This window comes from Hyperolius riggenbachi, chromosome 3, assembly GCF_040937935.1.
Source record: "Hyperolius riggenbachi isolate aHypRig1 chromosome 3, aHypRig1.pri, whole genome shotgun sequence".
Lineage (NCBI taxonomy): Eukaryota > Metazoa > Chordata > Amphibia > Anura > Hyperoliidae > Hyperolius > Hyperolius riggenbachi.
Window position 1 is genome coordinate 326,848,976 of NC_090648.1, and position 14,603 is coordinate 326,863,578.

The window sequence follows — 14,603 nt, forward strand, 5'->3', positions numbered from 1 at the left end:
TGTGTATTAATGGTGTGATTAATAGTATTTTTGATAAGATCGTTCAGATAGGAGGAAAATATTGTTGTTGTTGTTTTTTTACGGATCCACAGCATTAACATATCAAAATGAGTCACAATGAACTCTGCTGGTAGTGCTTAACCTTAACACTATGCCCCCCCCCCCCCCCCCCCCGTAGTTACTAACCTTAACCCCCACCCCCCCTGGTGTGCACCTAACCATAACCACACTCCCCCTCCTCCTGTGGGTGCCTTTCCTTAACACACATAACCCCCCCTCCCCCCTGGCGTGTGCACGAACTTAACACAATCTGCAGGGAATCAAATGATAAGATTGATGTGTGTGTGTGGCGTCCTTATGTCTAGATAAGGCATGACATGCAGATAGACAATGATAAATATAGAACTCAGATTACTGAGAAGTAATGCTATTAAGCCTTGTACACACGCTAGATGGTTCTTGGCCGATATGGAAGGTCAGGGATGCCTCTGCCGAATATCCAGCGTTTGTAGATTGGCCCCTGATCCCTGTCAATGCATTGTGAATGATCAGCCTGAGGGATTGGCTCAGCCTAGTGCATGTCTCCTTCTCCCCTCTCTATAGCAACAGAACATGTTGCAAACCTGCATGCTATTTATTCAAGTATTTATATAGCGCCGACATATTACGCAGCGCTGTACAGAGTATATCGTTTTTGTCACTAACTGTCCCTCAGAGGGGTTCACAATCTAGTCCCTACAATAGTCATATGACTATGGTGTAGTGCATGTATTCTAGTCTAGGGCCAATTTAGGAGGAAGCCAATTCACTTATCTGTATGTTTTTGGGATGTGGGAGGAAACCGGCGTGCCTGGAGGAAACCCACACAAACACGGGGAGAGCATACAAATTCCTTGAAGATGTCGACCTGGCTGGGATTCAAACCGGGTGACCCAGCGTTGCAAGGCGAGAGCGCTAACCACTATGCCACCGTGCTGCCCACAATGCTAGCAATGGCTCTGTACAGAACTCAATCCCAAACTGTTGCCCGAGGGATGGAGTCCCAAGAAAGAACTAGCAGCAGCCACAACACTCCTGTAAATAATTCTTGGGTAATGGAGGTCTCTGATCTCACCAAACATGCACAGTTAGTAATGAATTATAACTCTTCACTTACCTTGTTGATTAGGTGGTTTGGGTTTGATTTATGCATGTTATCTAAGTAGCTTATGTGACAGTTCTCTTCGGAAAACTGAAGGTGACATGCAATTTCTACAGTGGGGAAGGTAATGAGAACACTAGGTTCCATAACTTTCTACAAGGCTTTGTGGCTGCTGCTGGGAGAGACTTATCACAATGAATCTCTGCTGAGATCTGATCTAATATCTTATGGGGCGCTGTGAAATAGCGGTATATCATTGATATCAAGTAGATATTACTAATTTACCACATCTAGCTTGTGTATGCCTAGCCCTAGCTTAACAAATATCATAAATTATTCACCCAAAGGGAGGTACATATGATGGTAGGTGTCTAATCATCTGTCTCAGTGTGAAATCATTATTCTCAGATGTAAATACTTCAGGTATAGCTGTGCGGCACCAACATTAAGGCTGTACTGTATAAATCAGACAGTTTATAGGAATGCTGAATATTGAGCTACCAAATATTGAATTGCATAGTTGCACTAATAATCCCTCCTGAGGCTACCTGAAAAACATGTGCTTTTGGTAGGTTGTGAGGACAAGTTTTGGAACAGAAAACTAGTTACTGGAGTGATCTTGTGTTCACTAACCAGGATGCTGACTGTTGCATTATAGATTGTGACTAGAGATGGTCAGTGAGATGTAAAGAAGTCTGGCCAGCATGCACATTTCATACAAATTGTATACAGTTTGGAATTGGGCCAATCTATTGCACTTTTTGTCAAACTTGATTAGCCAAATGCCAAGCTTCATACAATTTACACAAAATTTGCATGCAAGAGAGATTATCTACATCGCATTGACCATCTCTAATAGGCGTAGTGTAAAGTCCCATACACGCGCTTGATTAAAGTCGCCACAAACAAACAAGCAACTTTGTGTAAACTACTTTACCTCCAACAAAGAGAAACGAGCCATTCAGGCGACATTTTCCTACACCGATATTCCACACGGCTATGTAATTTAAATAATACATGTGCAAGTGACATTTTGCACGACATGTGCACATGCTGTAAAACAATGTCGCTTAACCCATTAGCAGCTTCAATAGAGGTATCTCATTTGAGATAGTGCACTGTGTTTGACCACTGTCAGCAGAACTTGTTGTGCTGTAAATTCTTGGAATGCTTTGATCTCTACCAGAAAATATAGAAACTGACAGCAGAAGTCCTCTGTTTTTGTCTCACACTGCCCCCAGTAACAGGTGGCCATAAATACACATTACAGCAGTACTAATTAGAAGCAAGGAAATCTAACAAGAAATTAAAAAGTGCTAAAATAAATTGGCCTGGAACTCTTGCAAGCTTCTAAGTAAATTGGCTGCTAAAGAGTTAAACAATATTTTACACACTTGGCCGATTGCACAATATCTTCTCCACCAGTCGTCTGAGTAGATCCACCAGTGGGATCGGGCAAATGGCAAATGCCTGATGTTGGCTGTTCTCGTTTGACTACATTTTCCACAATTGTCAATACGGCTGTATCTGTCATTCATTGGATGTTTCTAACTACCTTTGTAAAGCGAGCGTACATGGCTTTACCTTATTCCAGTCTCTAGCCACAACACTGGGTGAAATGTGAAAACATGCAAGTGACCCCACTGCAGTAATCATGTTGCTGGAAGGGAAAACTGCCCACATGGCACAACCCTTGTAATCTTTGTGCCCAGTACTGCTGCTACAGAATGAATACTTTGAATGAGAAAGCATGTTTTCCTTCTACTATCAAGTTTTGTTCTCTGGTATTTACTCTCGAACAGGCTTTCTCAACCAGGGTTCCCTGGAACATCAGGGTTCCTTGGCATACCCCCCCCCCCCCCCCCCCATCGTGGAGGAAGTATAATAGAGCACATTATAATAGGGGGTATTGTAAAAAGCAGCAATAAACTGGGGCTCAGAATAATAATGAGCACAGTATAATGAGTGGTAGTGTAATAGGAGTTAGTGAAATTAACAGCTTCACCTACTTTTAAAGACCATGCTGCTGGAATAATAAATACAGGGGTTCCTCGAAATTAAAAAATAGTTTGCAGGGGTTCCTTGAGATACAAACGTTATTTGCAGGGTTCCTCCAGGGTAAAAAGGTTGAGAAAGGCTTCTCTGGAAGCTCAGACTGTATGGCCCTGCCACACGCTACGCACAGCAATAACTGCATTCCCAGTGTGACTCATTAATATGGAAAACACAGAGCTCAATTCATTTGTAAATCAATAAGCTATCATGTTTCCATGTAATTAGTTTTACTGTCTGATTATTTGTTTCTGTCATTTATGAATAAAAGTCCGGAAGAAGTGGAAAGACTATACCAGAGCTGGAGAAGACCATTGGTTTAATGAAGAGAGTGGTGGAAAGAGTTCAGAGAGAGAATGAGGAGTTGAAGAAAGCTCCTGGGGTTGTGGCCAATGAAAAACTAACCAGCTTAGAAATGGAAAATGAAAGACTTAAGGTAAGACTTTTAGTTTTCAGTAGAACCTGCTATAAAGAAAACTTATCACACGATTATCTTAGCAGCCAGAGGAAAATTTGAAGGGGATGTGACATGACCATTAGGGATGGTCTATGAGGAAGTGCATTTATGCTGCTTAAAAAAAATGGACTAATCAAATATGTTCCCCTAAACCCTGCCCTTTGCTGAACTCGCAAATCTTGATGCAAACACGGTGAACTGTACCACAAGTTGTTGCCACTGTTCCCTGGCTGAACTGGCCCTCAGCTGCATACGTGTTCTCGGCTCTCCCTGCTGCTGCTAAACTCCCCCGTGGAGTTAAATACTATTCCCCCTCCGAGTTGTAGCAACACGGAGGGAGATGTCATTTGGGGTCTGGTAATCACCGGATCCCCGATTTACTCTTGCGCGGGGCGCATATCATAGCATTGCTGCTATGACAGCACTCAGCTTTAGTTACCTGATCCTCCTCAGGTGTCTTCTTCTTCACCTGCCTGGCTGGCCCCCACTCACCATCCTGAAGCCACACAGACATCACCACCCGCAGATCATACAGAGCTAGATGTGCAAGCTGGATATTATTGTTGTGCACAGATCTATACACCTGGCTGGTCGCAGGCGGGGGGGGGGGGGGGGGGGGCATAGAGAGCTGGGTGGTTGGGCTGGTTGACAAGTCTCATCCAGTTCCCCCTATCCAGTTCTCTATGCTCTGAGGGTAGTGATGTCAGTGTGTGCGCAAAGTTATGACAGCTGCCTCTCAGCACACTGTTGCATCTAAGTGCATGCCCTGTGCTAAATCTGGCCCTACTTTTACAGGTTTCAAGATTACATTATTTATGGTGCTCCCCAGAAATGAGAAAGAACAACAATCTTTAACTATAATAAGGTTTTAGTTTAGAAAATGTGGAACAGAATTAGGCTTTCAGAACATCTAGTGTTTCCAAGTTAACATGTCAGGGTGCATACAGGCAGCAATGAGAGGAGAAGCTTATATAGCGATGAATAATTATCAGCTTATTCCGCTAAAATAACAACAGCAACCTAGAGGAGGAGTGACTCATATAGCTTCCATCTGGTCAAGCTACCATTGCTTCATCAGGCATTATAGGATGGATCTCTTCGTGGCTCAGGATCAAGCCATTGGTAGAAGGGCTCTGGAAACCTTTTTCCTGCCCTGAGGTTTGCGACATCTTGAGTATCATCTCATGTTATCTGTCTTGGAGGATTAGGGTGCCCATACATTACTCAATAATGCAGGACGATCGACCTTCCGATTTGATAATTTTATTGAATAGGAAGAGAAATCGGTGGTGCAACATGGCCGCCTGATCTTTCAATTCATTTCTGACCAAAATTGGTCAAATGGATTGATTAGGAATGGTGAAAAATCTTGGACGCAAGGAATTAATTGGGTGCACAGAGGTAAAAACATTCTATATCGTGACAACTGACAGTGCCCCCCCCCCCCCCAAGTATATAAGTGTGTGTGTTGCGTTAAAGGCTCACCTTTCTGCCAGTGTGACTCCTGGCCCCTGTTCGGCGTCACTGGGGCTGTTTTTGAACTGGCCATATATCGAGCAATGTATGGGCAGCTTTATACTGAAAATCAAAGGTTAGTTATCCAGTAACATCATTACCAGTGACCCTCCAGGACAAAAATTCCTGCCTAGTAAACCAAATGTTTAAGGGGATATAAAAGTTCTTCTTCCTGACCGAGGTCTGCCTTTTATTGCTTGTGATAGTACAGAGGGGACACATAGAGTTCCATTGATGCAGCGCTTTGCCAATTGCTGGTGATTGGCAAGTGCTGCAAAAGCAGTGCAAGCGGGCCAGGAAGATTGCTGAAAATGGTGTTACCAGCTAACTTACTGCTAATTTAGCTATGCATGTAACAAAACAATTAAAGAAAACAACCTGGGTTCATTAATAGCAGACCACTGTATCTTTTTTTTAATTTCATTTTTCTTTAACCTTTGGTAGTCAGTATATACGTAACAACCTCTAGTAACAAAGCCAGAGCGCTGAGAGAGAGGCAGGCTTTGCATTGAGGCATACCTATGCTGACACTGAGAGTTGGAGGTCAGTTTTTGCATAGAGGGTGCTAGAGAACTAACGAGCCTTGATTGTAGATGTTTTATCGAATTTATAGGTTCAATGTCATTATAAGTTCACATTAAGAACAGCTTTGCTGAAGGTCAACTTTAAAAGGTATTGAATTTTTCCTACACACATAGAGCAATATATTCATGTACCAGGGACTGTAGTGATACAATTCTCTGCACTGTATAAGATCAATCAGTGTTATTTTTTTGTCTTACCGCACACACAGTCTGAACTTGAAAAGGTGCAGCTGCACGTGGGTGGACAGTTGAGCACAAGATATGAGGCAAAGACAAAAGGCACGGAAAAAGTAATTGCTGAAAATGAGAGACTTCGGAAGGAACTGAAAACGGTAAGAATACAATGCCCATGTGATGTGAACCTTCTAAAAATCATATCAGTCACATATGATTAAGCCATTCAGGCAGTCTCTATACAATCCTTCATGTAAGTTAATTGTGCAGGTGCTGTTTGGGTGTAATTACTCCTGTGTATGCCACTTTTCTTCTGAATCAGGCTAATGCTTCTTCACCTCACTCAATGGAAAATACTCCAATCATTTCTTCTTTTGACTGAGTCATTTCCTGTCTGTCCTTTGAATGATTCATTCTGATCCTAGTAAGCTAAATTTAAATGACTTCACATTCATGCGCTTTTATATTAGTATTTTTTGGCATACTGCAACCTGATGCTCATTGCACATTCTCCTTTATATGCTGCATTTCACTGCTATGCCATAAGTTCTTAGTACAAAGCATATACTGATAAGAAGAAATGGGAAAGAATGATACCTTAGGCCTGATAATAACTTTCATTCTAAGCTGCTGTGTTTTTGACAGGACAGTTATCAGCAAAGGCAGGAACGGTGCAGTTTTTAAGCAAAATAGCTCTCAGGGCGGGAGTATTAAAATCCGCCCACCCAAAAGACTCAAGCACACTGTCGTGATGCTTTGCTGGTTTCATCAACACCTCAGTATACGATATGCAGGGACATTTTATGAACAACACAGCACTGCCCCATTCAGTGTTATGAAACGGGGGTGGGGCTGCAATGGAGAGCATTGTAGCATTTCTGTAAAATGCATGGCTGGCCACCAGTGTTGCATAGCGGCACAACAATGCGAGCAAGCCCTTAGGTAGCCTGTTACCCCCCCCCCCCCCACACCCCACCCCCACCAGCAACAAACACAACAGGTAGGATGCTGTATGCCTGATTCCCCCCTCTCAGATATCAGAATTAGGTAGCATGGAATAACACCTCACAACCCACACGATGATAAAAAAAAAAAAAATTGTATGCAAGCCATGCCAAAAATGTGCATTTACCACCTCTTGGGTGCCGTTGTGAGTTTTCACGTCTTCCTATTCTTTGGTCGCACTCCAGGACGGTAACGTTTGCCATGTGACTTACGGTCACATGACTAAAGTTAATGACCTACTGCTTAGAAAGAACACGAGCAAAACACAACATAGCACTACAAACATGAAAAAGGAATTTAATTTTGACATGTACATTTATTTTCCCTATAAGCATTGGCCTGGGAGTAAGTACATGTATAAAACAATGCAGTCATCTGACGAACTGTGCCAGTTGCGGGATCTTAATTGAAAACCTCACAGTAAGCCCAGAAATCCCATGTGGCGTCAAATTTGCCTGTCATTCCCTCTGGTATACTGAATAAGACCTTGTTAGAGTTAATATCTTCCGGTTTAATGAGAGCTTTTGCAATGGAAATAGCAGGAGATCATTGTGAGTCTGCAGTGTTTCGGCAACCAGTTGAAGGAATATGTCCTATGAATTTAATTGGTTTAGATACCAGAGACACTAGTGGTGCAAGGCAATTTGATTAGGCTGCCAGTGATATATTGAAGTGAAGTCTGTTAGTGATCAGTGTTTCTACTTGCTTAGGATTATTTGACAACAGGACATGTCCAGCAGATATGCCTCTCTCGGAACAAACCATTGTTAGTGCAAAGGTAACGAGGATGGAACTTACTTATTGATTCTATTTGGCCTGCAGTGTCAGCACATAAGCAATCTATATATGATTTCTGTGGTTTTACCCTGGACTATTTGCTTGTCCATACAGTTCTGGCAACCTTTGCTGGGATAATTAGTGGTAATTTCCTGCTTAAATATAACTGTTTCAGTAATATTGTCATTTATACCACCTTCTGCCTTCCCAGCCAGGAAATACAAGATCTCCATATATTGAATAGGGGAATAAAGGATGTGTCTGAGGGGTTCCCTCTAGTGCATGTTTAATATATAGATGAATACGTTAAATGCCTGTTTTTGTAGTACCTGCCCAAATTCAGCTTCAAAGTGTAAATTTGACCTGAAAAAAAGAATGAAGTAGTAGGGTGATGGCATGGAACATCATAGCAAGCCTGCCTCTTCCTGTCTGAAAATGTAACTTAAGCCAAAAGTCTGATTTTTTTCAAGGAGTTATTATGGAGATGAGGAGAGGAACGGACAATGCACAGCGGTATGTGCATCCAGCATGAACGCACCTATGTGCTTAGCTTAGCTTTGGTATAACGAAAAAGTGGTTTGTTGCTGACAGTTATTATGGCGTGGCTAAATCTTTTAGCGCAGAGGGGAGAATTTGATGATATTTCCACTTTAAAGTCCTGTCTCCTCCTAGTTATACCTCTGGAATGCTGGCAGCCCTGAAGGTCGAAGTCTCCTGCTTTGCCCTTCCTCTTCTGGTCACGGCAGCTCTGGGATGTCTGATCAACAGAGCTGGCTACTGTCTCTAATCTTTTCCAGAGTACATGTGATCAGACACAAAAGGAAATAATAGTATACTAAAGTGGTATTGCTGCTTGTCATTTCTTGAAACCATATGTTCAGTAAAAAAATAAAAGAAGTTTACATCACATACGAGAAGCAGCTTTTAAAAAGAGTCAATGAATCTGGTTCATCTTTTGAACTTGCATACCTTTCTACAACAACTTAGCACTCACACCAAAGAGTATTATCACAAAGTTTCCTCATTGAAATCCCAATAAGTACACTTTGCATATACACCACAATTCCTATTTCAATACAAGCAACAATAAGAACAGAAATGCAAAAAAAAATCAATCTAAAGTTAAGCCTCAGGTTTGCTATGTGTGAACCAAGTTTCTCATATGCTGATTCGCTCCATTCAGGTCAAGTTCCACCTTCAATATGCACTTTCTTCTACTTTGTCAGCGCTGAACAGCTTAAAGAGACTCCGTAACAAAAATTGCATCCTGTTTTTTATCATCCTACAAGTTCCAAAAGCTATTCTAATGTGTTCTGGCTTACGGCAGCATGTTTTACTATCACCATCTCTGTAATAAATCAACTTATCTCTCTCTTGTCAGACTTGTCAGCCTGTGTCTGGAAGGCTGCCAAGTTCTTCAGTGTTGTGGTTCTGTGATGCATCTCCCCCCTCCAGGCCCCTCTCTGCACACTGCCTGTGTATTATTTAGATTAGGGCAGCTTCTCTCTTCTCTCTTATCTTTTACAAGCTGGATAAATCCTCCTCTGAGCTGGCTGAGCTTTCACATACTGAGGAATTACATACAGGCAGAGCTGTCTGCACTCTGCAGGAAGAAACAGCCTGACACTTCAGTGGAAGATAGCTGCAGGGGGAAAGAAACACACAAATGATCTCTTGAGATTCAAAAGGAAGGGTGTATATAGCCTGCTTGTGTATGGATGTATTTTCTATGTGTGGACATACTGTACATCAACCTACTTCCTGTTTTGGTGGCCATTTTGTTTGTTTATAAGCAAACTTTTTAAAACTGTTTTTAACCACTTTTAATGCGGCGAGGAGCGGCGAAATTGTGACAGAGGGTAATAGGAGATGTCCCCTAACGCACTGGTATGTTTACTTTTGTGCGATTTTAACAATACAGATTCTCTTTAACCAAGACTTATTTCCACCACCAACACCCAATTGGTGAACGACTCACAGAGTATTCATGACCAACACTAAAATGGCCAATTTCACCTGCGGGGCATTTAATGGGCTCCCCTCGCCACTCGGTCAAATCCTTCACTCTCCTATGTTGTCAGTTGCAGCTTCAGCATGTCCGTACCTCAGAGCAATAACAAGGATCATAGCGCAAACATGTTTCACTAAAAGCAATCATTTATTCAACAATTGCACTCACATCCTCCGGCTTGGTTTAACAGGCAGAGTTTTTCTTGCCAGCGGGCTCTCCCCGCACGGTCAGGCAGACCCCACGGCAGCTTCGCTGGTTTCAAACTCTCCTCCCAGCTCCACCAGCATTCCTATCCTTGCTGTGACGCCGTCCAAAGCTCTTCCTGACTAGTTTCGTCACCAGACACCCGTAACTCATCAGGAGGTGGTCATTTTCACTAACCCCAAAAATAACCCCAAAGACTAGTGGTTATGATCCTTCACATGTTCTGTAATTTGGCCTTTTACATAGGAAACTGAAACCTCAGAAAAGCTGCGGATAGCCAAAAGAAATCTGGAGGTAGTTAATGAAAAACTGACTGCAAACCTGGAAGGCACCAGAAACAAGCTAAGCTTAGTTGAAAGCAGAGGACCTCAATTGGAAGGAGCAGAAGGAAAGGCCTGGAAGTCAGTTGTTAGCAAGTAGGTGCTGTTGTTTTTTGATTGTGCACTGTTTGTTATACATAGTACTCTTTATTAAGAGGCTCAAAAGAATGGTGCAAGCTGGGGGAAAAAATAATATCCACTTACCTGGGGCTTCCTTCAGCCCGTGGCAGCCGTTCCTGTGCCCTCGCCGCAGCTCCAGTGGCTCCCGGTCTTCTCCACTGGTGCAGCCAACCTTGCCAGGTCGGGTTCCGGGTCGGTTTCTTCTGCTCTCCACCTGCGCAGTACCGTTCTGATGACATCGGAGAGGCCACGTGACCCACGCGGTGGAGCACAGAAGAAGCCAACCCGGAACCCAACCTGGCGAGGTCGGCTGTGCCAGCGCAGAAGACCGAGAGCCACCGGAGCTGCGGCGAGGGCACAGGATGGCTGCCACGGGCTGGAGGAAGCCCCAGGTAAGTGGATCCTTTTTTTCACCAGCTTGGATGTTTCCTTTAATGTTTAGATTAATATACAAGCTACATATTGACCTTCACAATATGTAATTGTTGATGATTTTGAAAAGACTGTCCAGATGCCTCATAATCTTTGTGCAATTTTACCAGCAACTGAGTAGTTGGGCCAACAGATTGAAGATACGTTGAATAGAGTGTGTTTGCTGTAACACTAGATAACTAGTTATAACTGAGAACTGATGTATGCTAAAAACCGTGCACTATAGGTATGCACTCATAGATCAGAACCTGATCAGATAGGGATTGATTGCTACCAGACACTGCACATCCCGACACACACACACACACACACACACACACACACACACACACACACACACACACACACACACACACACACACACACACACACACACACACACACACACACACACACACACACACACACACACACACACACACACATACACACACACACACATACACACACACACACATATACACACACACACACACACACACATATATACACACACACACACATATACACACACACACACACACACACACACACTTACACTATCTCTATAGTTAGCCGTATGTCCTCCCCTCTATAAGAAGCCATATGCCCCCTTGTATAGGTAACTAGAATTCCTGCCAGTATAGGTAGCCTTATCCCCGCCCCCCAGTATAGGTAGCCAACTTCCCTCCAGTATAGGTAACCTTATGCACCCCTCATATGGATAGTTAGATCTCCCCCCAGCTTAGGAAGCCTGACAGCCCCCCAATAGGTAGCTAGAGTTCCCAAATCAGGTGCAGCAATGGAGTCCAGCTCAAAGCGGCACTGAAGAGAGGAGCTGAGCCTGTAAGTGAACCTGGAGAGGTGATTTCTCTGCTCGCAAGTGTCGCAGCTGGGGTAACACTTAGGGGGAGGGGCTGGACACCACCTCTGGATGCCCTTAAAGCTCTATGCCCAGAGGCTGGAGCCTTTCCTTCAGCCTGGCCGTGTTTGCAATACTCGATACAGTACAACGCTTGTTTTTCTGGCAGATTCGATTAGAGTTATTGAATATGCTAAGTATTGAACAGGAGGTAGCTAGAGGTGCTGCCTCACATAGATGTGGCAAATTGCACAGCGATTGCATAATTAGATTGAAAGGAATATGGCCAGTTTGAGAGCAAGTGTACACAAGCATTACACGCAAGGAACCAGACAAATGCAGCGTTGTAGAGCATAACATTAATAGTATGTCTAAGTAGTATCTACTTTGCATTTCAATACTGTTTTGTTTGTACTGAAACAGCATTTCAGTTGTGTTTGAATAGTGCTAGGTCTCAGTCCACCACTGAATTCAGTAAAAGCAATGAAAAGCACTTCAGATAGCATAATTGGACATGATGCGCTCAGAAAATACAATGCATGCATAAAGCAGTTACAAGCACAGATCTCAGGGTTTTTTAATATCTCATTAAAATTTCAAACATTGTGCTCAGGAAACTCACTGAATGCTGGAGAAAAGCGGTACATTTCAATACAAAAAAAAAAGGCTGTGAATGCTACAGGACAGTACACCATGTAAACAAATGGAACACTAAGCAAATCAGGCAACCGATTCATAACCTCTGGACCAATTCAGTAATAAAGGGTTTAAAGCAATTAGTTAGTGAATTTAAATGAATTGTCGACACTCGTAGCTCGGTTACACACTGAAAGCGTGCAGGAGAACGGCTCCTGCACGCGTTGCAGCGTGTCATCGGGAAACTCCGGTGCGACGCTGAGTAGCGGCGGTAGTAGTTAATTAATCCGAAATGGAAACGGCGATTCCCGACGATAAAATGCGCCGGGACGCGTCGTACCGCAACGTATCGAAACGCAGCGTCGGGTGTGAAAGGTAAAAGGAAAGTCTATGGACTTTCCTTTTACCTTGGTTAACACAAAGTATAGACTTTGTGTTAAAACGCCAAAAGAGGGCTCTGGTGTGAAAGAGCTCTTTTCTCCTGTCAGACTCAAAACACATGATGATGCAGAAACTAAAGACCATGTGTAGGGAGGATATGGGGGGCCCTAGATTTGTAGTTGGACTTAAAGAGACTCTGTAACAAATTTTTCAGCCTTATTTCTTCTATCCTATAAGTTCCTATACCTGTTCTAATGTGGTCTGTCTTACTGCAGCCTTTCCTAGTTGCACAGTGGCCGTAGTATCTCTGTTATATAATCTTCTTTCCTCTGACGGCTTTGTCGGGCTCAGGCAGGAATTTGCTGCTCTGCTTGTGATAGGATAGAAGCTATACACACCCTCTCCAGGCCCCCTGCAGGCTCTGTGTGAGTCACAAACTGAGCTCCTCTCAGCCTATCACACTCTGGTTAGGAGCCATGTCTTTTGTTTGTAAACACTGCCTAAAACTGGCAATTACAAGCCAGGATTGCATCAGGGAGTGGCAGAAACAGCACAGAGGGGCCCAGGAGAACATAATGAATAGAATGGTATTTATTTATTTTTTTAGTAAGAATTTTAGAGTACAGATTCTCTTTAAATGCTCTGCAGCTTTAATAGCTTGCTGCAGATCAATATAATTTAGCAGCCAAAGCGACCCCTTCTTTTCTGCCCACCAACAGAGCTTTCTGTTGGTGGGCTCTGATCACTGCTGCAGGGTTTACTTTTTTTAATTAATTTACAGTGGCTTGCAAAAGTATAGCTGCCAAAATAAAACATTTGGATTTATAAAAAAAAAATACATAAGTAGTTACCTTAGGGACTTCACTTTTTTTAATATGAGGGTATATTTCTGTTAGTATTGCAAATAGGGGCTTGTAATTAGTGACGGACGCAAAATGGAAAAAATACACCTTTATACACCTTTATTTCCAAATAAAATATTGTCACCTTACATTGTACTAAGGAAATATTTTAAACGTAATAACCAGGACAAATGGGCAAATAAAATAGGTAGGTTTTTATTACATACTTATATCACCAGGCGCTGATGGGTTCCTATCTAAATAAGCAGCGTTGTAAGACAAGGGATCCCTTAAAACCCAGAAGTATATTGCAATATCAAATTAAGTAGGAAGAGCATCTTTACCCATCTGTGAACTTCCTACTTAATACTTTTATCATTTTGATTTTGACCTTTATCTTTTTTAATTTTTAATTGAATTTTTAATTTTTTATGTGCACATTTAGAGAGAAGTATATATAGAAGGGCCCTTCTGCTAGGTTGCATGGTATGGAATGAATAGGATGAGGCGTGAGTTGAGTTTTATTGAATGAATCAATGCTGAATAAAACTGTTTATAATTTTCAGCGCGTGTTAGACTGAATTTGATATTGCAATATACTTCTAGGTTTTTATTACAGTAGTATGTATTATTTTTAAACTATATTGGCCAAAAACTGAGAAATAATTAATTTTTATCTTATCACCCCTGTTAAAATGCACGTAGCATATAATAATTCTTAGCAAAACATACTACGCAAAAAAAGCCTAATTGGTGGCGAAAAGAACAAGGTATAGATCATTTGTTGTGATAAAGTTATTGGCGAATGAAAGGGAGGAGCGCTGAACAGTGAAAATTACTCTGGTCCACAAGGGGAAAAACCCCTCAGTAGTGAAGTGGTTAAAGGAAATCTGTAATGAAAAAACAGCCCATGGGTGTGTACTTACCTCGCGAGGGGAAAGCATCTGGATCGTAATTAGCCTTGCCCATCCTCTTATGCCCCCTCGAATCAACACACAAAGCCCCTGAACTTGCACCTGCGCAGTACAGCGGACCTGATTGGGCCCAACTATTTTCGCCCGAGCGGAAAGCTTCTACTGTGCCTGCGCTGGAGCCCTGAGGGTAGATATTG

General features: G+C 42.6%; 1 protein-coding gene across 4 annotated transcripts in view; it reads left to right on the forward strand.

Moving 5' to 3' along the window:
• CEP290 (centrosomal protein 290) overlaps nucleotides 1–14,603 on the forward strand; it is a 272,670-nt gene that overhangs the window by 221,604 nt on the left and 36,463 nt on the right. For all 4 annotated transcript variants that reach the window (XM_068276835.1, XM_068276834.1, XM_068276837.1 and 1 more), the window contains 3 exons: nucleotides 3,465–3,629; nucleotides 5,959–6,081; nucleotides 10,167–10,336. In XM_068276835.1, coding sequence (XP_068132936.1) covers nucleotides 3,465–3,629; nucleotides 5,959–6,081; nucleotides 10,167–10,336 — 458 coding nt within the window. The remainder of the gene's footprint in view (nucleotides 1–3,464; nucleotides 3,630–5,958; nucleotides 6,082–10,166; nucleotides 10,337–14,603) is intronic.